A 27,640-nucleotide genomic window follows, 5' to 3' on the forward strand; every position below is an offset into this window, starting at 1 on the left:
GAGATGCACCTTGAGTGGTTTTATTAAATTGAAGGCGCAATAAAAAATGCAAGCTGTTGTTATTCTTGTTCTATCAAAAATCTTCACAATTTTAAAAACTTCTGTAATTTCAAAAAACCTCTATTAGTTTTCCTCTTGCTCTCCACTGTTTAATGGAAATAATTCTAGAATCTGAGCTCTCTCTTGTAAAGAAAATATCATTTTTTCCAATATTACTGTGGGATACTGTGAAGCAGGCTTGTGGGGGCTGTGTGTGTGTGTATGTGTGTGTGTGTGTGTGTGACTAATTTAATTAAACTGAAGACAGTCAGACTGAAAGGTTTAAATCATAAAAGGGTTAGGTGTAAATGTAGGCATTTTGAATTGGAGGTGAACAAGATAAGATGGGATACAAGTAAATATGACATGAATAGGAATTTGCATTAGGAGATAAATAAGGAGTTGAATTTTTAACTGTTGAATTTCAAAGAGAAATAAAAGGAAGTTTTACAACTGGCAAAGATCATAAACGAATAAAGCAAAGTTATTAAGTTTATTTTTCCTGAAAGCAGTAGCCATAAAGACAACATGAAAGATTTTTATATTCTGGAAAAAGTAACTTCAAAGAAAGTTATGAACAATGGGTTTAAAGATGAAAGTGAAAAAGCATATTTAAGGAAAGATTGAAAGTTATCTGAGAGGGGTGGCCATCTGATATCTTGAAGAGTATGCTGTGCGAGGACAGATCTGGGAAGTAAGCAGCCTGTGGCCACCCCAGAGAAGTGTTTGTTTGTTTTCCAGAAAGCAAGATTTTGTTACAATCATTTGATTTCCAGTGTCAAGTAAGAGGGAGAGAGAAGCCCATATGAAATACCTCCCCTATAGCAACAGTGGATGCCTTGAGGTAATATTACTGGATTTTTTTAAGATTAAAAATCTATAGGGACTGTTGCCTGAAAAGGGTGTTTATTTGTGAGTCTAGTGAAATAGAAATCTTTTGGGAAATGTTATAAGACTAAATTTAACTGTGTAACTGTAATCTTGTATGTTTAAGTTTTTCTTTTCTTTAGTTGATAAATGTTTTAATTTAACATTTAAAATTTCCAGAAGTGGTAGTGGAATCTTTACTTGTGGCTTCACTACACATACCTTCTCATAATAAAAATACAAACTGCAAATTGTTGTGATAGCTTGACCAAGTTTCCCTTTGGGATTTGGTCAGCCCGACAATTACCACCTGCCATATCATAACACTCTTCATAATTATAGTTTGTTATCATGTTGGTGATTCTCTGTGAAGTTTCACATATAATGGCATACTGAAATCTGTCCATAGTGTTCCAACTGTAACTTGTAGTGCCTTGCATAAATGTATTACTTCTTTTCTCTTGTATGTCCATATCTATAAAGCCTGAATGTATTCTGATTATAAAAACTTTGAGGAACACAATGGGAAACCACCTCAGCTACTATTCCCCAGTAAGTAGTTCATTTGTCTCATATGTCAGGCTTGAGATTGTTCGGTCTTGTGATAGATCCTATGTACAGTTGGATAGTATCCAGTACAGCAAAGGAGGCCATTCAGCCCATTGTGTCTGTGCCAGCTCGCTGAATGTGCAATTCACATAGTGCCATTCCTTCATCTTCTCCCTGTAACCCTGCACATTCTTCCTTTTCAGAAAATAATCCAATTCTCTCTTGAATGCCTCAATTGAACCTTCCTCCACCACACTCACAGACAACATACTCCATATCCTAACCAGTCTTGGAAACGAAGGCTTGATGATTGGTGTTGGAGTCATGATCCAGCACTGATGAATCTGTTTTGGTGAGATTACTCATGATCAAGATAAATGCAGTTAGCATGAAATATTTCCAGGTCAGTTATAATTCAGAGCAAATGCTGGGTAAGCTCCCCTCAGCTTTTCCTGAACAACAGGTCCTGAACCCTACTTTAGAAGGGTGCACCTACTTGCCCCACATGTCTACATTCTTGTCTGACTATGATTACTCAATGTGAGCAGAGTTCCTGAGTTCCTTTGGTTTCGTGCTATGCTAGGGCTTAAATTAAGACTACTTACATTGATTTCATGCAAGTCCTTAACAGAGTGCGGCAACTTTAGTTCCATCAGTCTGGATTTAAACCCAAGTCTCAAAAGAGAAATGGCAGTGTACTCATCCATTCCTTAGTGTTACAATATAATGTTGAGTTAGAGAAATGTATTGACCCTGCATAATTCTACGACATAGTAATTAAAGTATAATATTGGCAGAGGTTGCATCTGAAGGAAAGTTTACTCAGCATCTCTGATAGTCATTTTCTCCAGACCACTGTGTAAGGCCTTTTCAGGTTTCACTTCAGCTTCTGCAGTGCTTGCTCCCATTCTTCTCGTAACGTTGCCCATTTTCTCACAACCATGGAGTCCACCCATTGCTTGAGGATGCATGCCCAAGGCTGCTTTATCTGTGCATCACAACACATTGGTAGCGTTATGAAGCTCACAACTGGGAATTCAAACAATTCTCAAATTAACATGAAACATGAATGGAAAGTAAGAATAATATTGAATTGCTCCAAACCTGTCAAAAGGATTTTGTGTTGGTCCTGCTGCAGTCTTGTCTGTATACCCAAAGCTGCCGACTAACATTGAAACAAGCTGTTAGAACTCACAAAAAGGAGACAAGTTTCCCAGAGCAAATAGGACACCAGAACTACTGGCAATCCTGCTTTTAGGTACATATATCTTCGTACATTCGAGTCCTGACAGTGCTGCAGCATATAATGAAACATTTGCTTGTTGGATGAATTTTTGATATTCAAAACGTTAACAAGCTTGAGAAAAGTTTCCAATAATCTACCAAACAAAAGTAACAGAGGCAGAGAATTACCATTAGATATTATGATGGGAGAGATAGTGTACTGAGGGGTTGAACTTTAATAAGAAAGTTAATGCACTGGAAGGCAAATATTCATGATCAGCTTCCAACATTATGAATGTTTCTGCTTGGGAGCCCATCATTTTTGGGGGCAATGGAATCTAGCATGCTGCTGCAGTATTTCAAGGATTGTAGCAGCTTAAAGAAAGCACCAGACTTAAACTAATACGGGCAACAGGTTAAAAATATATGGAGTGAATATATGAATTTCACGCCCTGCCTCAAGGTGTGTATGAAGGTGAGGGGACATTTAATTGGGCGGGACGGTGCCAGGTGGGGACCCTGCTGCCTTCCCATCTCTGTCCCATTTAAGTCTGGGGCAGGAAGGCTCGTGGACAGCCTTCCCACACCACCGCCAATTGATGATCTTATGTGGGCAACTAATGTCATCCCACCACTAGTGGCAGGCAGGACAGTTGCCATGTGGGAGCCTGAAAAGCACCTGGGGGTGCTCCCTTGTTCAAATGCACTTAATGCCTGATTGAGGGACCCAGCATTGGGAAGGGGGCGTTTGGGACGGGGTAACGGGGTGCTTGTCCGCTGAGAGCCACCCCTCCCAGCCCTGCCCTTGCTGCTGACCCCCACACGGCCCCCCATCCTGCCTTCACTCACCTGTGGCCTGGGCCCCCTCGCTGACCCTGGGTCCCTTGGTTGATCCTGGGCCTCCGGTGGGTGCATTACCGGATGCTGCCACCGCTCTCCCAGTGGCGTTGCCTGCAATGGAGCGTAGCCGTACTCTGCTTGGCTCGGTCGTTGACCCTGGGGAAGAGCAGCCGCTGGCCACTTTATTGGCACTTGGCATTGCGGGCCTTCCCCAAAGGAGTTTACGCGGAGCTCTCACCAGCTCTCCAGCTGGCGGGCAGGGCCCCCACATGGATTAGCTACCACCTGTGAAGTTAAAAAAAGTGTCCAGAAAGTCTGCAGGAAGGTCCATAATGGAGGCATGAAGCAGCCAAAGTGCTTGTGCAGAAAGTTAACGGAGGAGCGAAGCACTGTTTGCCTCAGAAGGAAGCAGGCTCCTAAGGAGAGCATCACAGTAAAACAGGTTGACAGGTACGATACTTGGCCAGCAATGTGCGTTTGTTAAACTGGCCCCGTGATACCTGTTACAGTTCTAGAAAGTTTAGGCACAGTTAAGTCTTTCAGAAATGCAGGCACACAGTTTGATCATTGTTTATTGTTAACTGTCTGGCACATGCTCTCTGACTACAATGACGTACATACAGGTTTATATTGCTCCTTGTTTTTTGGTCATGTGGAGCTGGCAACTGCTGGGCAAAGGCGGTTGCATATTTAGTGACATATGGTTTGTGAATGTTATTGCGAATGTGAAGACATGCTAAATAAATCAAAGTCTCTATTTTTAAACTTTATTTTGTCCCTGGCTGTTAAGGCTGTGTTGCTGGTTAGTCTCAACATCTTGACTAACTGTGACAAATTCCAACAGTTTAAAGGCAGTTTTGTTAGCTATTCCCAAGACACGTACATGATGAGGGCACTGGTTCTTGTTTTGTGCTGACGTCTGTCTCTCTCTGGACTGACAAGCCCATGTTTGAGTATTCTGTAACTCACCTGCTTCTCAGACCGTTTCTGGCAGGTAACCTGACACTTATACAGTAAGCAATTCATTAGCTCAGTGGGCTGATGATGTACTCCCTGGTCATCTTGGAGGCTACTGTGTTAAAAGGATGCACTTACATCAAGTCCACAGCACAGAAACAGACCATTCAGCCCAACAGGTCCATGTCAGTGTTTATACTCCCCATGAGCCTTCTCCAACCCCAAGTCCTCTCGCCCTAATCCCCTCATTTGTTTATCCAGCTTTCCCTTAAATGCATCTATGATGTTCACCTCAACCATGCCATGTGCTAGTGAATTTCAGATTCTCACCACGAAAGATAGTTCTCACAATCTGGATTTATTAGTGACTATCTTACACTGCTGGCCCACTCCTTCCACATGAGTCACTCCATCCATTTCACTTAACCTTGTGCACCTTGTGACAAAATTTAGATTTAAGTCATGCCTGTTGCAAATCAGTTTGAACACTCTTCCTAGTGCCAGTTACATCACTGTACTTACCAACGTTGTTGCCAGTGTTGCACAATGACACTTTTGAAAAGAATTCAACAAGAAAGCATTGCAACAGTGCAATGATTATAAAATACCAAAGAATGAAAGTGTTTCCATTGTATTAGGTTCAAGTTACGGTTATATTGATAGGCCTATTATATCTGTTGTATAACATCATTGATACATTGCTAATTTTCATATATTGACCTATGATCTTGTAAGTATGTAAATAATGTGGAAATCTGCTGATTGTATTGTTATGATCCACAGCTGAAGCTACCTCTGGACAAGCCTGATCCCAGAGTGGAACCCAGCTTGATAGATTCTAACTTTTATTTGTTTGTTTAGATACGTGGAGAGTAGCTACTGAACAGAGTCACCGGAGTCAGCTAATGAACTTTTAACAAAAGCATAAAACATTTATTAAACAAGAAAAGATGAACTATATTAAAATACTCCTTCACCCACAACTATACCTTTACAGGTATATACAGATTTGTAAGGAAAGCACAAGTTACAAAAGCTCTCTTATACTCTAATGTTCATAGTAAGTGCAGTCCATTTAAACCAATTGGCCACCTGTGGTCAGACACACCACACTCTGAAACCAAGTGACAGAGGCCACCCTAGGCTATGGATCTCTCCTCAACCCACACCCCCCCAGATGCTTGTTAGACCGTGAGCTAACCAGTCTCACTGAATTCTGCCCTTCATGCAAGGGTTTCCAATCTCCACTTACCAAGAACTCGCCTTAGAATCTTCTTCCAAACCGACACTTTCTCTTAGACGCCTTCCGCAAGGGTTCACCTCCAGGGTCTCAAACTCTCCTTCTGATGTTCCTCTCCCCTGGGTCACAACATGCATTCAAGCTTTCTTCCACGCACTCCCTCTCACTGACTCAGCTGTCAACAGTACACCACTGCTTCACATGCCCATAACAAAGAGTTACAGACCTTCAGATGCCTCTTTGGACCTTCTGACTTCTCACAAGCCTTTATCTCTTTAAGCTTGAAGTTTGGAGCCTTTCTCTATCCCTCACTCTTAATTTCACTTAACAGGACCTTTTCCAGGTTCCTGTCCTTCCCTTGACTAGAAGGTCTGCTTGGAACTTTCTCCTGTTCCACTCCCCTGGATTCTTGGAGACTTTCTTCTTTATCTTGGGACTGGCTATCTGCCCCTTCTAGGTTGCTTCTGCTTGACAGCCGTCTTCAAATCAACTGAACTGAAACAGCTTCCAAATCAAACTGTTGTTTCTAGTTTCTTCTATATGTGTCTGTGGGAGGGACCTGACTCTCTGGACCCCCGTTGTTAGGCAACAGCCCAGTTTTCCTACTCTTGTGTTTGCTTAACTTCTCTTACAGTTGTAAACTCTCATTAGAAATGCAGGCACCTTTTAAAGTGAAAGTAAAACTCAACGTGACCTTTTCTTAACACACAAATACAGAAATCAAATCAAACTTAAACATTAAATCTAAAACTCATTTCTAACAGCCACAAATACAAATATAACTTATTTAACTATCTCTATTTCTTAACACTATACTTCAATTCTTACATGGCAGAGGTAATTTTTTTAGGCCCCATTTGTCTGTAAACAATATATATCAAAAACTAATGGACAGGTTTCGATGAAACTTGGTACACAGATAGGGTATGGCCCAAGGAAGAACTGGTTAGCTTTTGGCGAAGATACAGATCCAGATTCAATTTTTGAAACTTTGAAAGGATCTATCCGTTAACATTGGGAGGTAGATGAATGGACATTTTTTTTAAACAATGTTGTGGGCTGTTTCATTTAGGATGTTGTTGATTGTTTTAGAATGTTGTGGGTTGTCTCAGCTGCTGTGGTGCAAATGGTCACAGCTGTCAAAATGTGAGCAGGGTTTTCAGAGCAGGTTGTTTGATGTGGATTGGCCTGATGCCTCCTCAGAGAGATGGAAACTCTTAAAAAGATTTATTTTTTCAACTTTGTCGAGCATCAACCAGGCAGAGAAAAGCCTCAACAAAGAGCTGAATAATTTTAACAATGTTGTGGAGGTATGTGTTCTAATGAGTGCCCTTTTCACTTGTCTGTATTGTTCCACACGGATGCAGTCAGCTTCCAGAACTGAGATCATCATCAAATAAAAATATTTCTACCTTAATCCTAAATGGAGTATTCAAGATAAATTTCAGATAGCACAAAGAATTTCTGGGGATTGTTTAAAATGGATTAAACTAAAAGCAAACTCCAACAATCCAGATTCCACACACAGGGTGGTAAGTAATGCAGGAGTCAGAAGTCTCGGCTGACAGCTGGAGAGCTGGCGAGAGACCCATGTCACCTCCTTTTGGAAGGCCCACCAAATTAAGAGCAAATCAGGCACTTAACTGAGCAGTGACAGGCCTTACCAGGGATCAAGGACCCCAAGAAAGGATATCCCACCCCCCCACCCCCAAAGAGCTGCTGGCCAATCACAGGCTGGCAGCTGCCATTGCAGTCAGCACCACTCGGGATGCTGCCAGCAATGCACCAATCCAAGACCCAGGATCACTGAAGGACTCAGGCCACGGGTTAGTGCTGGTGGGATGGGGGTCCCGGAGTTCGGCAGCAGGGGCAGGGGGTTGGCTCTCAGAAGGGCCCGCCCCTTTCCGATGCTGGGTCCCTCAATCAGGCGCTGAGTGCTTTGAACAGGGGTCCACCACTGCAACACCCCCAACCTGACAGGGTTTGCTTCTAGGGTTTCCTGTGGCCACTTAAGGGTGTCAATTGGCCACGGGATGGCTTGAAGACTGTCCACAAGCCTTCCTGTGCTGGACTTAATTGGGGCAGAGTCGGGAAGTGGAGGGGTCCCCATGACCCTGCCGCCCTATTAAATGCCTTGAAACTCGCCTCAGGGTATTTTTATCACTGGTCTCTAACACAAACTTACCAATCACATATTGATGAATAGTAACAGTATTGGTCAATGACAGACTATATACAGGGTCACAGGAGAGCTCCACATGCATATGCAATCGGGATCAACGCTGCTGCAACCTACTGTCTTGCATCACTTCCTTTGGTGATGATGTAATTGAGCTATATACATATTCAGTGGTATGCTAATCAGAACATTGCACTACATACATTTCAGCAACATTACAATGGGGGAGGGCATTAAATTCTACCCATAGAATCATGAATCTAACATGGGTTTGATGGGCCAAAAGGAGACCAGTTGTACTGTTATGACTCTTCAATATGCCATGATTTTTCTATAACATACATTAAACAAGGAGGGAAGTAATTTTCTGTTACTTTGGGAGGATAGAAGACTTTTTTCCCCCACAGTGTTATTAGAATCACAAGTTTTTTTTAATTCATTCATGGGATATGGGCTGAAACCTCATCCCGCCCGTGGATGAGGCTCCATGAAAAATGCAAAGGCCACCTGGGCTCTTCACCTGCCCGCCAACCTTAAGGCTGGACAGGCAGCATTCTAAACTGGCTAGACCAGCATTTATTACCTGTCCCTAATTGCTCTTGAGAAGTTGATGGCTCACCACCTTCTTGAACAGTTGCAATCCATGTGGTGTAGGTGCACCCACAGTGCTGTTAGAAAGGGAGTTCCAGGGTTTTGACCCAGCGACAGTAAAGGAACGGTGATTTAGTTCCCAGTCAAGATGGCGTGTGGCTTGGAGGGTGTTCCCATGCATCTGCTGCCCTTGTCCTTCTAGATGGTAGAAGTCACAGGTTTGGAAGATGCTGTTGAAGGATCCTTGGTGAGTTGCTGCAGTGCATCTTGTAGATGGTACACACTGTTGTTACAGCCTGTCAGTGGTGGAGGGAGTAAATGTTTAAGGTGGTGAATGGGGTGTCAGTTAAGCAGGCTGCTTTGTCCTGGATGGTGTCGAGCTTCTTGAGTGTTTATATGGCTAGTCCAGTTCAGTTTCTGGTCAGTGGTAACCCCCAGGATGTTGATAGTGGGGGATTCAGTGATGGTAATGCCGTTGCATGTCAAGGAGAGATGGCTAGATTCTCTCTTATTGGAGACGGTCATTGCCTGGCACTTGTACGGTGCGAATGTTACTCGTCACTTATCAGCCCAATCCTGGATGTTGTCCAAATCTTGCTGTCTATGGACAAAGATGGCATCAGTATCTGAGGAGTCGCAAATAGTGCTGAGCATTGTGCAATCATCTGCAATCATCAGCGAACATCCCCACTTCTGGACTAATGATGGAGGGAAGATCACTGATGATGCAGTTGAATATGGTTGGACTTGGGACACTAGCCTGACGAACTCCTGGGGCAGAATTTTTGGGTTGGTGATTGGGGGCGGGGCCCGCTCGCCGACATGTAAAATGACGCTAGATGATGTCAGGCGTGCGTCCCGACGTCATTGCGATGTTTTGTTCAGTGGGCGCACGCCGGAGTCGGCTGCGTGCCTGCCGAAATGTCAACGGCTAATAAAGGCCATTAAGAAATCAATTAAAGCAGTTTAGAATGCTGCCTGTCGAGCCTTAAGGTTGGCAGGCAGGTGAAGAGCCCAGGCGGCCTTTGCATTTTCCATGGAGCCTCATCCACAGGCGGGATGAGGTTTCATGAAGTGTTTAAAAATTGAATAAAAATGTTTTAAAAAATTCATTGACATGTCCCAGCTGTCACATGAGGAGACATGTTTTAAAATTCTTAAATTTCTTTATTTACATGTTTAGAACTTAAACTAATCTCCCTGAGTCACCTCTGTGCCTACGGGAGATTTCTGCGCTCTTTTGCGCGCATGTGCGAAAGAGCGCAGGTCCTGGCTCAGGGAATCTCCCCCGCCCGCACAGGGAGCACGCCATGCTGGGCGGGCCTTAATTGACCTGCCCATGTAAAACGGGGGCACCAATCGGGTTGGCGCCCGCCCCTGCACAACCCCCCCACCAATGAGGGTAAAATTCTCCCCCTGCAGTGATGTTCTGGAACTGAGATGTTTGACCTGCAGCAACCACAGCCACAAACTTTCCCAAACTTCAGCTCCTGGTTTAAACTTCATGCACCTTCTGTGTTTTTGCTTGAATGTCCTCCTTCAACGCAAATACTTTTTCTTCCATATTTTGCAATGATTCACACCTTGACTTTTGAACTAATTGTTCGTTTTCCTCTTTCAAAAGCTTTAGCTTCACCTGATGGGTTTTAATCTTTTCAACAGCGTTCTATCAACAAAACAAAACAGTTTGCGTTACATATCCATCGTCCTCAAGACAGTCTTGAAGTTGGAACCTACCGGTGAGTCAGTATAATAAAAGTGCAGGTTTACTATTTGAGAGAGACAGTCCACGCCATAAACTGAAAACTCCATGATCCAAAATTAAAGTCAATGCAGCACTCAACATTGACAAAAAAAAAACACTAAGGGGAGAATTTTCTCCCCGTCGGGCGGACGGTTCGGGAGTGGGTATGGGTGGACGCGTAGCCAATTGCTGCCCGCGATTGGCTGCGTGCTGCCATTTTGCATGGGTGGGCCAAGTAAGGCCTACCCAGCGTGTGACGCACACCCGGAAGCACTTAGCGCTACCTGTGCAGGTGGGGGGAGGAGGGAGAGTTGGGGCCTGCGCTCTTTCGCGCATATGTGTGAAAGAGCGCAGAAATCTCCCTGAGGCAGCTCCGTGCCTCAGGGAGGTTAATTTGATTTGGAAAAGTTGAAGAAAAGAAAATTATTCAGACATGTCCCCTCATGTGATAGTATCATAAGAGCTGGGACATGTCAATGAATTTCACTAAAAATTTTTATTTTTTATATGCCTGTGGATGAGGTTCCATGAAAAGTGCGAAGGCCGCCTGGGCTCTTCGCCTGCCCCCCCGCCAACCTCAAGGGCAGCCCTGTTAACTATTTCAATTAGTTTTTAAATGGCCTTAATAGGCCTTTGACAGTTCGGCGGGCGCACAGCCGACTCTGGTACGCGCCTGCCAAACTGAAGATCGGAATGACACACGGTGACGACGGGACGCACGCCTGATGTCACCGCGCATCATTTTACTTGTTGGCAAGTGGGGCCCACCCCCGCACACCGACCAGAAGATTCAGGCCTAAGTTGATTGGGTTGTCCGAATGACATGTTGTTTCCTTCCAAACTTTCTGAATACCGGTAAAGCAGTGAATTTCAGTAAAATATATAGAACAATACAGAGCTCTACAATTTGCTCTGCAGTGCAAGGTTTTATTCCAATATAAATATGGAGACAGATATAATTTTTTGCCATCTGGGACCATTCATTTCCATCAGGGAAGGGTGAATACACACATTCAAGCCAAGAGGGAAGACTAAGAAAAGGTTATCTTGACCTTGGCTGCAGAACAAATAAGTGTGAAGGTGTGTCTCACTGGGGGAAAGGTTCATTCTATTTAGAGAGAAATGTTATATATGAATAGTGTTGCACTGAAATTAAAGCAGCTGGCATTAACTGTGCAACAGTAACAATAACTTATATTTATGTAGTGCCTTTAACATATTAAAACATCCCAATGCGCTTCACAGGAGCATTATAAAACAAGATACGACACCGAGTCACATTAGGAAGTATCAGGGCAGATGTCCAAAAGCTTAGTTAAAGAGATAGGTTTTAAGGAGTGTCTTAAAGGAGGAAAGAGAGGTGTAGAGGCTGAGGTGTAGGGAGGGTATTTCCAGAGCTTAGAGCCTAGACAACAGAAGGCACGGTCACCAATGGTGGAGCGATTAAAATCGGGGATGCTCAAGGAGCTTGGTCTATGTAGTTTAGAGCAGTGTCGAATAGAGGTGACCTGATAGAGGTCGATAAAATAATTAATGAGCTGGACAGAGCCCCTATTGATATATTATTTCAGTTTAACAGAATGGGGAGGGCCTGGGGAGATGAGTTTAAACTATGTAAGAGGAAGAATAAACTGGGTGGCAAGAGGATGCTCCCTTTCGCGTGAGCAGTGAGCCTTTGGAATATATTGCCAACTCTGTCTTCAAGAGGAAGCTGGGCTGGGGCAAGGATTGTATCATATACAACACAAGTAATATTGGGCCATGTGTTCTCCTCTACTGGTTTGGATTGCCTGGGGTGGGGGGGAGTTTGTTGGAGGGGATTTTAGAGGACATTTTTCCCTTTATTGGCTCTGGGTTATTTTCTGTTTTTTTGCCTCTCCATTGGCTGTAGGAGTGCATTTGAGGAGGTGGGATGGGAGGGTGGGGATTTGTGAGGGTGGGGTGGTGGTGAGGTGGGAGGGGGTTATGATGGTCCCACTGTCATGGTGTGGGGCAGGCTTAATAGACCAGTTTCTCTTCTCTTGTCCATCATTTTTGTAGGTTGATATAGATTTGTGATTTATGCTAATTAATGGCTGACACACATTTTGTCAATTTTGAATGTAGAATTCACAAAAGTCTCACTCAAACTTTCCACCCAGTCTGTTTATACTGAATAGACTTTTATGGTTTGACACTTTGAGGCCTTAATTTAAAATAGTTGCGTACTTCACAGGCCTAAAACAGGTGCAACTATAACCAGTTTAGCAACGTAGACATCTGTGCTCAATCTGCACGGGACTTCAGGCTACTGCTAATTCAGTCAAAACCTGTCCGTTCCCATTTCGACCTTTCAGACCCGGTGACCTTAATCCATTTGTCAGAACTTAAGGTGTCTGACTTTCTGGGTCTTGAGCAGCCAAAGCATTGGGTCCTTCAAGGGATTGGTGGAGGCCACGGAAAGAAGGCCGAGGAAACATGAAAATTGTTTAGTATTTTGGGGAGTTGGAAGAAGCAGGAGCTCTCCTAGCTTTGCTAAATAAAACCGGCTCCATTGGTCTGCCGTTTGATCGCTTCCCATTTCTAGGCTTACCCCTGGGCCTTGATGGTAGCCAGAATTTGAAAGGTCCTGACAGAAAACCTGCAGTGTAGTGCCTCATTTGTTCTCACAGCTCGCTTGATTTATTCTGGTGAGACCCAGGGCCAAATTTAAATACCTCCTCTCGGTTTCGGTGCACCGTTCCTTTCACTGCTGGGTTCATTTGCCCGGTTTGGGATGCTGAGGAATTTAGGCCTCTCTGCTGCACACTGTTCATTTTGTTATTGCATTCTCTTGCTCAACCCATGGCATCAAGTACAGAGGCTTGCTGCAGCCAACTGTGCAGGAACTACCTGGAGTTGAAAATCGAGGGTCTGAGCCCAGATAACTGGTGGGTGAAGCTTGAGGACAACCACAGTTTTCTTACACTTTCACGTTCACCGATGGCTCATGACTTTAGCATCTCCCACTTTTTAAAGAGGTTGGTGCAGTCAGCCTGTCTTTCTGGAGCAATAGGTTGTCTCACACACTTTGTGATGACATTTTTTTTGTCACCAGCAGATCTGAAGGTTCCTGCGAGACTTTAATAGGCCTGGATGGCATTACTTTGTGATTTTTACAGAGGCACTAACTTAATTTAACACTTCAGTTAAAATGTCGTTTTAAAGAATGTTGTATGAATATGTTAAGTGTCCACACACTAATGTCACACAGTAATTTCGGAATTATTATCATTCCGGATGAATACTTCATCTTATTGGCGGTATAAAAATATTCAATTTCTGGCAGATTTATAGTGAGATGTACTAACCTTAATTAATTGTAGCCTGTTTATCCAATCAGCTGATAATCTGCCTTCAGGACAGTCCACACTTTGGGAGAGTGCCTGATAAGCCCTCTTCAGGTGGTGCAGTTCAATGATCAGGACTGTGAGCTGTCGAACAGTGCAAAGAATATCAAACTGAGCCATGCTCTACCCCTCAGCCCTGCCCTATTGTTGATGCTGTACTGCCACCATTTTAGAAACGAGCACATATAGCTGCCAACTCTTTCACAGTATGGCCAGTGATTTTTCGAACAGTGTTTTCCGTGTGTTTGCTTCCACTGAGGAAAGTCTGTGTTTTCAATGTCTAGGGAGGAGTCACCCCAGGAGTGGCTGGCAATGGGTGAGGAGATCCCACCAATCTCAGTTGCCCTGCAGCCTTTTAACGCTCCAAGGCTGGAGGTGGAACTTCCGCCCCTCACTTAGGCAGAAGTCCGGCCTTAGAGAGCTGCCAATTTGATTGGCTGGCAGCGCTGTAGTGCCAGCAATGCCAGCGGTAGCAGTGGCCAGGACTTGGAATCTTGGGACTGCTCTGGTCCAAGTCCCAGAGCCCAGGAGTATATAAGTGCAGGGGCTGGGTGGAGGGCTCATCGCAGGGAAGGGAGGTGAGGCCCAGGACGGTGAGGAGAGCAGCTGGGGGTCTTGATGGAGAGGCCAGTAGGGAAGGGAGCCCCCACGGAATGTGGAAAGGGCGCCCTTGGGGGAGGAGTCCCCCACCCCAACCTTCCTGCCCCTTGCCCCACACTCCCCCCATACCCGAGCAAGTTGACCTAATGGGCTTCCCCCCACTCCACCCCGGCAGCCTCAAAATTGAGGCCAGGCAGGAAGTGGCAATGGCCTCAATTAGGGTGAGGGCGAGGGTGCAAGGTCCCAGGCCTTTCCAGACCCCCTTAAAATTGCGGATAGGTTGGGGGAAGATGGGGGGTGCAGTGGGAAAGCCACCCGGTGAGTTTTACAGACCACCCCGCTGGGACCATAAAATCCTGCCCATGTCTCCAGGGAATTAGTTGGGGCCTTTGGTTTGCTAGTCCAGTAACATTATCCATATACCACCATCCCCACTGCATGTTCCCTGGAAATTGTGCACCCGAAAGGGACAGGAAGCAGCAGTTCATCAGTGCACTGGTGTAGAAATTCAGACATCAGGAGGCTGTCAGCTGGCAGCAGAGAGACAGTCACTGGCGACAGGGTAAGTCACAGGGAGGGAGGGTCTGGGGTAGAGGAGGCAGGATGGAAGGAGGGAGGCTGGGGTAGAGGAGGCCTACGTTTTCCATGTGGGGCTGGGAGGAATAGGAGTGGTCTTGGTCACTTGGCCCTCATCTTAATTCTTCGGATGTGTCTCCTGCATAAAGACAGTGGGGATGACCAGCGGGCAGGAGTGGGAAATGGAGCAGGAGCTGGACACCACCTGAGAACCAAGGGGTCGGTCTTCCCAGTAAGGCGCTGGGAGAGTTGCAGAGCTAGTGCTGGTTGGGAGGAGGGAGAGGCAGGATTGCGATAGGGAATGCCTCAGGGTTCCTTGCAATCATTTCTAAAAATGGAGTTACCTTGGCCTCCTCTGGCCACACAGCTGTCTCATGCCAGGTTTCCCTGGCAGCTTTAGGACGTTGCAGAAACTGCCTGGTCATGTGGTGTTTATAATGGGCAGTTGAGTGTGGCACCAATTTTCCACCCATGCCAGCGTCTGTCAGATTGAGCATTCAGTCTGCTTGCTGAAGACAGGGAGAGGCAGCGGTGGCATGCAGGATAATTCATCAAGCTGGTATACAGTAGAAAGGGTTCTCTGTTTGACCCCTAGGTCTCGCTGTTATTTACGTAAATATTAGGCAGCTAAAAGACCATTTCGGACCACAGGGGACTTGAGGGCCACTAATGTGACTGGCTGGTGACTCTGAGCCCGAGGAAAACATCCAGCATAAAGTCCCAAGAAAATACGACAGTTGTTTGCATTACGTTTTGATGAGGCAGTGTTAATCCAACGATTTTTTTTACCGTGCCAGAATAAAACTTGGATTAAAAGAGCAAAAAAAAAACTACTAGCAAATGCATCTCAAACCTGGTTGACCTTTAACTGGTTGTCATGCCTGAGATGAATGTTCTTGCTCAGAAGATGTAGAAGTAATTTTCTGTTGCATTCACTTGATACCTCAAGGTTCTAATTGCAATAAAGAAATAGCGATGAGAATCTGATTTCTGCAATCAAACTTCATGTTCAGATGTGTTACACCTGTAAGTGAGTTTTTCTGTTCTTGTCCTTTGGCACATTGGATAATCTTGCAAAACAGGAAAAGCAGGCTAGGTTTTGCAAGAAGCAGTAAGGGAGCCTGTCCAATTCTTCCTCCATTCAGGGCGCACTCTTAGCCATCATATTTTCCTGTATTTTGCAGGCAGTAACAGGAAAATCTACACTTTCATCTCTTGCATTTTAATAAAATGATAGAAAAAAAAAGCATGTACAAATTATAGTGACAATGCTTACTGAAGAATAGCAAGAATGGATACACCAGTGACCTGTTTGATTCAGTAGGTGACTGAATGTTACAGATCAGCGGAGTCCCAGGTTCAATCCCCAGTCCATGCCTTGTTAACTGCTCTGAATTGGGGAGTCACAACTTGGGATAAGGAGGCAAAAACTAACCATGGAGCCTAATCTTGAAACTGTCCAGCAATCTTTGCTGCAAGTATGCACGTGTAAGGAGATCAGCTCATAACACTACCAATTTTCAAGCTGTCGATCTTAATGTCTGGAAAATGGGGAGCACCGCTAATTGGATGAGCTGACATTTCATAGGATGGTTACCCTGCAGAAGGAGGGCATTCGACCCACAGTGTTTGTGCCAGCTTTCACGGTTCAAATCCCAGCTATAAGCTCCTGTTGCACAACGCTCTGCACCGGTGTTGCTTGATAGTAGCATTTTGCCTACGTAAGTTGAAAATTTAAAAGAACAGCCCCAGGGAGTTCCTCTGAGCCGCTCCCTGTCTGCCCGTGTTAATTCCCCTGAAATGTGGAGGAGTAATCATGCTTTCCGATGCACTCCCAGAGTAAAAACACTGCTGGGGCGCCAAGGAATTTCCTAGTCTATGTTTTAATGTTACTGTTCTTAATCCCTTTTTCCTTCCTTGTCAACTTTCTCACCAATTTTCCTGCTGCTCTCCTGAAGGGATGAAAGCCATGATTGGGTGCAGGTTCACAAGCACCAGCTGCTCCCTGGCACCTTGCGAGGGGACGGTTTCACAGACAGACTGTGGGCAATGATTCTCATTATTAGGTCCCGTGCAAGATTAACAGCCATTTGGACGAGGTACTGGAACAGTTGGCACCTGTGAAACTGTACCAATGTGCGGTGTTTATCCCTTCAGGAAAGAAGGGGAGAAAACTATTGATTAAAAACATTAACATTTAAAAATAATCTTGAAAGATTTGACACTTATGGGAGTAATTGTCACAAATAAGCACTTCTGGCACAGAAATTTACATAGTGGAGGCATATACTAAGAATTTGGGTATGGAGCAGAGCATATCCAATTAGTGGCACTCTTGATTTTATGGACATTAAAATCAATCGCCTGATTAACAATGCCATATGCTGAGACACCTACCTTTGTATCCAATTCTGTAATCTGTCCTCCAGTCAGTTATACTAGGAGCATTAAATTGTAAAAGCATCTGGCAATTTTGAAGCAGTTATATTATCTTGATGATGTCAATCTTGTACAGAGCTGAGGAGAATAAACACTCCATCCTCCTCCACTATTCTTATGCCCTCCACCCATGGCCTCTCATACCAACCTATACTCCTATACACAACTCTATGGCCCATTGTACTCTCCATGCCAGCCTCTTCCCCTATCCTTTCTAGCCCCTATGCCAACTTAGTGCCAACTCATGCCAACCCATGACCCCCACCAACACCCTCCATGCTAACTGTCCCAATATCTGCCATGTGCCACGATGAGATGAAATGAAATAAAGTTCTAAGTGTCTATTACAGACTTCACAATATTAAAAAACACTCTCATTGATAAAAGCCCATTCAATTAAATCCCTTTAAATTACATTTAAATTGGGATTCCGGGCTCTAGTGCCATTTTGGCTAAGGTGCAGAGTCCTTCCAACGTTATGAAAATTCAGACCTAAATGTCTCCAGCTGAACATATAACAGCTTCTGTCCCAAGAGCTTCACAAATACTTTCTCTAACTTAACAGCAGGACAAAAGCAAAACACTGTGGATGCTGGAAGTCTGAACTAAAAACAGAAAGTGATGGAAATACTCAGCAGGTCCGGCAGCATTGGGAGAAACAAAGTTAACGTTTTAGGTTGACAACCTTTCATCAGAACTGGAAAAGGATACAAATGTGACAGGTTTTAAGCAAGTATAGAGACAGGGAAAGCGGTAAGGAGCTGTGGAGTGCGCGGGGGAAGAATAAAAGGTACAGTCTGTGATAGGGTGGAAAGCAAGAGAGATTATAAGACAAAAGGGATGATGGTGCAAGGCAAAAGGAGATGATAATGGGACCAAAAATCAATCTAGATGAGGTGTGAATGGTGACAGCAGAATCATTACCAACAGATGCTGTCCAATGAAATGGGTCTGAAATTATTGAATTCAATGTGGAGTCTGGCAGGCTGTTGAGTCAAGTTGCCTACTTGAAAGATGTGGTTCCTGTTCCTTGAGCCTGTGTTGAGTTTCAGTGGAACAGTGTACAAGGTCAAGGGCAGAGGGAACAGAGTGGGAACGGGGAAGCGTATTAAAATAACAATATATGTTTATCACAGTGGCAACGGCCGAAATGGCAGAGGATAATCTATTAAGTGTCAAAGTTGGTGTGGTGGAAGGTGAAGACGGGGGGACCACTATCTTAGCTCTGGGATGTAGGGGGATGGGCTGAGAGCAGAAGTACAGGAAATGGGTTGGGCATAGTTGAGGGCCCTGTCAACCATAGAGGAAGGGAATCCTCAGTTGAGGAGAAAGACATATCGGAACCACTGGAATGAAGAAGGCATCATTAAAACAGATGTGATGAAGATTGAGAAACTGGAAGAAAAGAATGGAATCTTTACAGCAATTGGGATAGGAATAAGTGTAGTTATGGGAGTTGGTGGATGTATAGTAGATATTATTCAACAGCCTATCCCCAGAAATGGAGACAGAGAAGTCGAGGATGGGAGGTATCGGAGTTGGAATCCATGATGTTTAGGATCAGCTAAAAACTCTGGACTTTAGTTTTCACCTCCAACCCCTACCAACTTCTGGCTCAGGCTGAGTCTAACCATCGGCAACCTTGATGTCCTGTTTGCCTCTGAGCTGAACTCATACATTCTATTCATTATCAAGATTGGCCACATTCAGCATCACACCATTGGCCACTTACACATCTACCTTACTCCCACTGCTGCTGAAACTCGTCTCTGTGCGTTTGGCATCTCCAATGTTCTCCATGCTAGCCTCATGTGCTACACCCTACCTAAACTCCACCCTGCATTCTGTTCAACGTTAGGTCCTGCTCCTTGTTGACCCCTCATTAACCTTCCCAACACCAACACATTGGTTTCAAAATCCTCATCCTTGTTTGCTTCACTCTCTTACCTGTTCTACCACTGCACCTTCCTCCAATGACATGCCAATGTATGTTTCCCATTCATGTCTCTGGCTTCTTTCTATCTCCCCTCTAGTGCTATAAGAAACCGAGATACCACAATGTGTGCCTTTTCCTTTCAACTCACCACCCATCATATTCTCCTGCTCCTCTTTTAAGTTTCACTGACTTTCTAACCATGATTTTTTTTTTTCACCCTTCATTTTTGGGATGTGGGCAATGCTGGGAAGATCATATTTCTTGCCCATCCCCAGTTGCCTTGTAACTGATTGATTTGCTAGAGCACTCCAGAGATGAGTGTAGGCTCAGCCAGGTAATGGTGCACCGGGTTCGAGAACCATTTTGTATTGGCACCTTTCCAAATGGCATTGAGGTATAGAAATGGGATAATAGGTAATTTAGATTTCTCCAACGTTATTTATATAGGTGCCGGATATTTGTATCTACTCTAACCTCCGAGGAGAAAGCTTTGTAAATCCTAGGAGAAAACGCTGTAAATCCCAGGAGAAAACGCTGTAAATCCCAGGAGAATGCAAAAAGGGTGGAAAGCCCAGTGTTTCTGTCCCTTTTTCCTCTACTTTGCGCTCTGAACTGATGAGCTTTCCCTAGATGCAAAGCAAAGGAAGATCTCCCACATTTGGGGTTTTAGACCATAAGACCATAAAACGTAGGAGCAGAAGTAGACCATTCGGCCCACTGAGTCTGCTCCGCCATTCAATGAGATCATGGTTGATCTGATAATCGTCAACTCCAGTTTCCTGCCTTTTCCCCATAACTTTTGATTCCCTTACTGATTAAAAATCTGTCTATCTCAGCCTTGAATATACTTAACCAAGCCTCTACAGCCCTCTGTGGTAAAGAATTCCACAAATTCACTACCCTCAGAAAGAAGAAATTCCTCATCTCTGTCTTAAATGGGCGACCCCTTACTCTGAGATTATGCCTTCTGGTCCTAGACTCTCTCACAAGGCAAAAGAACCTCTCAACATCTACCCTGTCAAACCCCCTAAGAATCTTATATGTTCCAACAAGGTCGCCTCTCATTCTTCTAAACTCCAATGAGTACAGGCCCAAACTACTCAACCTCTCCTCATAAGAAAATCCCTCCATAACCGGGATCAACCTAGTGAACCAGGGAGAGGCAAAGGCATTTAACCCAAAAAGCCTATTCTTTGTAGCTCATGTCAATATATAGCTCTGTATTCAATCTTTCGCCAGAAACATATGAAGGACGGAGAAAGGTCCACACTTGAAATTAAAGCTGCATTTCCACTTCTTAGGAAGTATCCAATTGCTTATTGAACTCAGAATAATATTTGCTTCTACGGCCTTCTATAGTATTCCTTGTGCCGGTATCCTTTTGTCACAGCGACTCAAACTTACGTTTCTATTGTGTATTGAGAGATGTCTCAGACAGTTTTACAGGGCAGGGGGAAGTATGCGGATATTGAACAGGTTAGCAAGGATGTCAAGAGTTGGCAAAAGCACAGTTGAGGAAGTTATTTTTAAAGACAAGGCAAAGTTGCTGAAAGAAGAGGTTCCAGGGCTTGGGGAAACATGGCTGAAGATTTGCCCATTACTGACAATCCCAAAGCTTTTTTTTTTAAGTATTAAGTCCACGTTCTCACCTTTACTTCAGTAGTCTGCATTTTCAGGCTGCAGACTGCCTGGTTTCTTTCATTCTCCAGGTCTAGATTTAACTTCACAAAACCTAAAAATGCAAAATTAGCTCAGGATTTACTTTCAAACGACCAGAGTTGTTAACAGAACATCTTAAGCAATCGTGACATGCCAAACCCCCTCCAGTCATATAAATTAGTGAAGTTTAGGTGTCAGGATTACGTTGATACTTTGTTGGAGGCTGAGATTTGTGAGGCAAATCTTTCACTGAAACAGTTTACAGCAGCATGTTCTAAAATTGCAAATAGGATAACTTCTTAAAACCTCGCCATTAGTTGAACAAATGAAAAAACATACCCATAGTTTAATCGTGTTAATGGATGATACATTGCACCTCTTTAAAAAAAATCCCACAGGGTGGATTGATGCACTGGTGGGTTCCTGAAGAACGGAAGTGTACTTCCTATTCATTAAAATAAGGCGCTTAGAATGGAAAGAAAGAGCAAGCTAAGCTATTTGTAATTATTGTTATACCTTCTATTTTCTCCATTAATTTTTCAAATTGCAGGTTTATGAGGTTCTGGGTTTTGCTCAGGTCTGCACTTTGTTGTTGTAATCTATTTTAAAAAAAAAAGTACAGTTCATTAATTGGGCAAGAAAATGTTACAAACTGCAAATAAAGAAGGTTGGTGCAAGCCCAGATAATGTGCAATGTTGCAATCAGGGTGACCAATTGTCACATATTTTGAGGGATTGTCCCTCATTTTGACTGTTTTTCTTGGGTTCCTTAAGGGACGTCTGTTGTCCCTTATTTCTTGGACACCCTGTGTGGGAGACTGAGCCTTTGTCTCTGTTTTTTTTTGTGAGCATGTGCATTGTGGCTGTTGGCCACCAATGGGGGAAATTTATGGTCACCAGCACGGCCCCAACCCCACTCTTATGATCACCCATAACAACCCCCCCACACCACCACCCCGCCCTGAAACCCCACAGTTCCATGGTCCAAGTGTCCTTATTTTGTTTCATAGAGTTGATCACTGGTTACAACGCACTGGGTGAACCAACAGTTACACATTGCCATGTGGAGAAGCAAACACTGTCTAATCCTCATGGAAATATAACTTCAGTTCACTCATGGAACACAGCAATCTATGACCTTTCCGCCTACCAAACAATGCTCATACTTTAGAGACCAGTATCAACAGAAGGATTAGCAGTATTTATTGAGGACATGAGTCCAGATCCCTGCTTACCAGATTGAAAATTTGAACTGAAAATAAAAAGGCTGGTATTAACCAAGGTAGCAACAATCTAACAGCTCCATGGTTAAAGAAACCCAACTAGATCACTAATGTGCTTTAGGGGAGGAAACCAGCCACACTTACCCAATCCGATCTATATGTGACTCCAGGCGCACACCAACATGGATGACTATTAATTGCCCTCTGGAGTAGCCTAGCAGGCCACTTAATTTTACCGAACAGGAGGCAGTCCACCATGACAACTGAGGCCGGACAGTTAATACCAGCCTTGTCAACAATGTTCCCTCTAAGCTACATATGGGGCCATATGTAGCAACCCGAAAATTCCCACGCAGGTCACACACGTTGGCTCCTTTAAATTAAAATGCATGTGCAGCCAAGTAAAAAAAATTAAAAGAGGCCACGCACTTAAATAAATCACTCGCGCACTCCAAATAAAACATTAGAGCAACATTGCTGGTCAGTGATGCCCAAATCCTGAAAATGAACAAATCACAGAATTCTAAAATTTTGACCTGAATTATCCATCACTATTTCCAGTTTCAGTAAGGGAATTCATAATAAGGTATGAGGCAAAATTTTACGCCCCCCCACACTGCCCCACTCCGGTGAGTTTGCAGGCTGGGGGAGGCCTATGAAATTCCCTGGATGGCCTTCCCACTGCCCTCCTGCCCAAAGGCTGTCCTCAATTTTACAGGGTATCACCTGTCCTCATTGCAATTGAGGCCCTTAAGTGGCCTGTCGAGTCTCCCTTTTTGGGCCTCGGGCGGTAAGTTGGGGGGAGGGTGGGGTGCCTGCCTCACTCGTCCCCTTCCACATTGGGTGCCCCCCCCCCCAAAGATTTTCCCCCCCACCCTGGGTGCTCCCTCCCCCCCATCATGGTCTTTCTATCAAGACACCCTCCTCCCTTCATTTCCTTTCCCCTGGGCCTCCCCTCCCATCCCCGCTGTGAGACCCCCACACTTACTTCCAACCCTGGCTTTGGGACTTAGAATCTGGAGGCTGCTTGTAATCCTAGCAGTGGCCACTGCTCCCGGTGGCGCTGCTGGGACTACAGCACTGTCGGCCCATTGGATTGGCTGGCAGCTCTCTGACCGAGTGAGGGGAGGAAATCTCACCTCCAGCCAATCAATGCTCCTCAGAGTATTAAATGGCTGCAGGACAGCCAGAATCAGTGGGGATGAGCTCCCCGCTCACTCTTCAAGTGCCAGGGCAGGAAACACTGTCACCCGTAAAACCCTGTCCATGGACTTGTAACATTAATGGAATTACCTTCCTTCCTGTTCTAATTTACGACTATATTCCTTGATCACTTTATAGGAAAAAGGTGGTTTATTCTGATTACCCTTCAGTTGAATCCCTTGACTCTTTCCACATTCTTGCATTTTCTTGTGTATCTTGATTGATCTTTGGGATGACTGTCTACAGCAAGTATAATAAGTCAATGCAAATAATTAGTGCATTAAGTGGGCACAGTAACTTCCTCTGGCTCTAGAATTCTACCCAAAACACCCGATAGGCCCAGTTATTGCCTGCTAGGAGAGGGTACACGTTCTACTTTAAGCCTTAGTAAGGCTCCAACTACACAGTTAATAGTGGTAATCAATCCCAGAAGGTTGATTTTCATTAATTAGTTGTGCATTTTTGGGATGAAGATTTAAACGATTTTTTACATCTGTTCTTTTTGGCCTAATGTAGGTGTTGTGCTCGCCATCCCAATCTGAGGCTCGCCAATTCAGAGGGCAAACTCACCTCATTCTCCGTTCAATAAGCATGGGATAACTCTCGCCTACAATATTTAATAATGCATGCTCGGGATTTGGGACACGGGCAACAATTAGCCCCAGTGATGGGCAAAAGTCTTGCTCTGGCATACCTCTGCCTCTCAAATGGGTATGCATAATGTTTAGATTTCAGTTATCTGCCATGATAGGAAGGAAGTCATGTGGGTGCAGTGGTAATGTCCCTACCTTCTCAGCCAGAAGCTCTGGGTTCAAGTCCCACTTCAGGACTTGGTAGCCACATAAGGTGCATTCATAACATGGCCAAACAGGTTGATTATCAGCCTGTAAATCCTTCCAATATGTCTGATGGCAGGCAGTTTCCTGGTCAGTCATACTGCAGAAGGCAATGGCAAATCATGCACTGCAGTACTTTGCCAAGCATAAGCATGGACCTATTCGAGTCCATAGTTGCCAACATCCTCTTAGGGCATGGTGCATGAAGGAGGAGGATGGCATGATAGGTTCCTGCAACAATAAGATATTTCAGTCGGAAGGAAAATCAGGCGGGTTAAATAATGGGTGGCCGATTTTGTCCCTCTAAAGTTAAAAATTACCATCTTGATAATATACACATGCAGTATTGATAATATAGAAAGGTTGCATTGATAATGGATATATATATGGCATGGAAAATGTATATGTGCTGCACAAATAATTCCTCAATGCTATTTTTAAGGTGAATAATGGCTGTAAGTACTTCATGTCATGTAACTGTATGAGTAATGTTCTATATTGAGAGTGTATATGAATTGCACTGATAATGTTTAAATGCTATACTGAGAATGTATTGTTCTCATATTGATAATTTGAGTGCTATATTGTTTTGATCAATACAGCTGTTGAACCAGTGCCCTCCAAAAACAGAAAATGCTGGAAACATGTGGCAGTCTTGTTACCATCTGTAAAAAGGCAGGTTAATATTTGGGTACGAGTGTAATATAAGAAATAGGGCAGGAATAGACCATATGGCCCATTGAGCCTGCTCCGCCATTCAATACAATCATGACTGATCTTTGGCTTCAACTCCACTTTCCCACCCTCCCCCCATATCCCTTGATTCGCTGAGAGACCAAAAATCTGTCTATCCCTGCCTTAAATATATTTAAAGCTGGAGCATCCCTAATCCTCTGGGATGGAGGATTCCAAAGATTCACACGAATACAAAAGCAAAACACTGCGGATGCTGGAAATCTGAAATAAAGAGAGAAAATGCTGGAAATACTCAGCAGGTCAGGCAGCATCTTTAGACAGAGAGCAAGAGTTAATGTCTCAAGTCGATGAACTTTCATCAGAACTGAAGAAAGATAGAAAAGTAATAGGTTTAGTGGAGGCTCCACTAGCCTCTGACTCGACTTACGTCGGTGATTTTTAAAATTCATTCACGGGTGTTCTGGGCCAGCATTTATTGCCCATCCCTAGTTGCCCTTGAGAAGGTGGTGGTGAGCTGCCTTCTTGAACCGCTGCAGTCCACGTGGTGTAGGTACACCCACAGTTGCTGTTAGGGAGGGAATTCCAGGATTTTGACCCAGTAACAGTGAAGGAACGGCGATATATTTCCAAGTCAGGATGGTGAGTGGTTTGCTGTGCCATGGGACCCTGAGGAAGTCCTGCGCACTTCCACGGTACATATGCAAGAGGTTTAAACTTCAGATTGTTGGTTTTACCCTGTCTGATTGCTTCATGATTTCAGCGAGAGTGGGATCAGATGGCAAGAACTCTGGATACTTGGGCTGTTTGCCCTATACTTACTCTGGTTTTTATATAGATTTACTTAAAGGTTTTCATAGCAGATATAAAACCAGCGAAACATGAAGTAAGTCAGCTAGAGTGTCAAAACACAACGGTACCCCCAGCAATGTTCACCACCCCCCCCAGCAATATTTATCCACCACCCCCCCAGCAATGTTCACCCTCCATCCCCCCAGCAATGTTCACCCTCCACCCCCCCAGCAATGTTCACCATCCAACCCCCCCAGCAATGTTCACCATCCACGCCCCCCAGCAATGTTCACCACCCCCCCCAGCAATATTCACCCCCACCCCTCCAGCAACATTCATCCACACCCCCCCAGCAATGTGCACCTCCCTCACTCAGCAATGTTCACCCGCCACCCCTCCAGCAACATTCATCCACACCCCCCCAAGCAATGTTCACCCCTTCCCGCCTGCAATAATCACCACCCGCTCCCCAGCAATGTTCACCCGCCCCCACCCCATCCTGCCCTGAACAGCGCTCACTCCTTGCCGCACGCCCTCTCCCAGCTCACCTTCCAGATCTCCTGGCTCCTGTCCGGCAATGTCAGAAGAGTCAGCATTGTTGGGGGGTGCTGGTGGTGGGGGTGTGGTTGAGCATCTTTGTGGATTGAGGAAGGGAGTGACATTGTCAGGGGTGATGGAGAGGAGTGAACACTATCGGGGACGAGGTGGGGGTTAGCCCTGTTGGTGAGGGGAGGTTGAGCAATATTGGGATTGACGGCCCCATTGATAACAGTATAAGTCAATGAACTGAAGACAGGCCTTAAGGGGCGTGTCTTCATGTCACCACGAGAAACGGGTGCGTGGCTGCGCTGGAATTACGTTCGACAATTGGCCTCCTAACTCTGTTCGTCCTTGCATCCCTGCTGGAGCCAGCATCACAGGGTGTAAAGGCTCCAGCGTAAAATGGTAAGAGGGCAGATTACATTGCAGTCAGTGTTTGGACCCACCCTCCCCAACATTAAACAGGGCCATTAACTCTGTTTCACTCCACAGATGCTGCCTGACCTGCTGAGTATTTCCGACCTTTCTTGTTTTGACTCCAAAGATTCATGATTCCTGAGGGAAGAAATTTCTCCTCATCTCAGTCATAAAGGATCAGCCCCTTATCCTGAGACTATGCCCCTGTGCTTTAGATTCCCCAGCCAGGGGGAGAAAACCTCTCAGAGTCTAGCCAAGTCCTTTCAGAATCTTTGTAGGATCTTAGGGTGGAGACAAGATAGCAGATTTGGGAACTGGAGGATAATCGTTTAACGATTCAGTTTAGAGTTCTGATAAAGGGTCTAAGCTACAGTGATAACCTATATCTCTTTAAAGGTGCAGCCTTTTTGCTCCCAGAATAATTCTCCACTTACCTTTGATTGCTCGTTGTCTTCTACGTCTGTCCTGTGTAGCTCTATTCCTGTGGCCTTCACAGAGTTGCTGTCGGCAGTCAGGTAACCCCTACCACGTTCCACTTGCTCCTGGTAAACAACCAGCTCATCCTCCTTGGCTGACGCTAGCCCCTTTGGGAGATATTTACACTGCGCACATAGTTTCGAGGGACATTCCTGAAGATTTATTGATGGTATCCTATAGATTAAAATGCTAAATGTTATCACTAGAGGCATACTTAGAGGCTCAGCAAGGACTGTGAGCAGGAAGCTTCACCTGTTAACCTCACGTATTAGGAATTTCTGGGCAGTCACTCGCAGTTTCCTGATGTGTGAGAGCAGTGGTCACACTCCCTTCCGATATTAGTTATTTGGAAGATTTTTCGAGTTTATAGCAAACAAAACATGAATTATATCTTCTACATATTTCAGCCATGATTGAATGGCGGAGCAGACTCGATGGGCCAAATGACCTAATTTCTGCTCCTATGTCTTATGGTCTTATATTGTTCAAACAGAAGCTGATTATTGTCAACTGATATAAATCATTACTAGAATATTACTGAAAGGAGAGACATGGTGTCAAAGCTTTTCATCTTGCACTCATCAGGACAAACACAAAAATGCCAAATTTCAAATGATCACAACAATTTAATCTACAGGAAAAAAGGGTGCT

General features: G+C 44.6%; 1 protein-coding gene across 3 annotated transcripts in view; it reads right to left on the bottom strand.

Annotated features, from left to right (window-relative positions):
• Nucleotides 1-699: 699 nt before the first annotated feature.
• LOC144674594 (uncharacterized) overlaps nucleotides 700-27,640 on the bottom strand; it is a 57,687-nt gene continuing 30,746 nt past the window's right edge. Inside the window, exons 9-17 of one of the 3 annotated variants that reach the window (XM_078535935.1) lie at nucleotides 26,947-27,163; nucleotides 23,398-23,474; nucleotides 21,325-21,407; nucleotides 20,799-20,881; nucleotides 15,628-15,726; nucleotides 13,560-13,682; nucleotides 9,997-10,152; nucleotides 2,560-2,620; nucleotides 700-1,799 (exon numbers count right to left, since the gene is read on the bottom strand). In XM_078535935.1, coding sequence (XP_078392061.1) covers nucleotides 1,735-1,799; nucleotides 2,560-2,620; nucleotides 9,997-10,152; nucleotides 13,560-13,682; nucleotides 15,628-15,726; nucleotides 20,799-20,881; nucleotides 21,325-21,407; nucleotides 23,398-23,474; nucleotides 26,947-27,163 — 964 coding nt within the window. In that variant the 3' untranslated portion in view covers nucleotides 700-1,734. Of the gene's footprint in view, nucleotides 2,444-2,559; nucleotides 2,621-8,980; nucleotides 9,088-9,996; nucleotides 10,153-13,559; nucleotides 13,683-15,627; nucleotides 15,727-20,798; nucleotides 20,882-21,324; nucleotides 21,408-23,397; nucleotides 23,475-26,946; nucleotides 27,164-27,640 lie in introns of those variants that run through there. The other 2 variants (XM_078535891.1, XM_078535983.1) reach the window with 2 other exon arrangements.

This window comes from Cetorhinus maximus, chromosome 1 (genome assembly GCF_964194155.1).
Source record: "Cetorhinus maximus chromosome 1, sCetMax3.hap1.1, whole genome shotgun sequence".
NCBI lineage: Eukaryota > Metazoa > Chordata > Chondrichthyes > Lamniformes > Cetorhinidae > Cetorhinus > Cetorhinus maximus.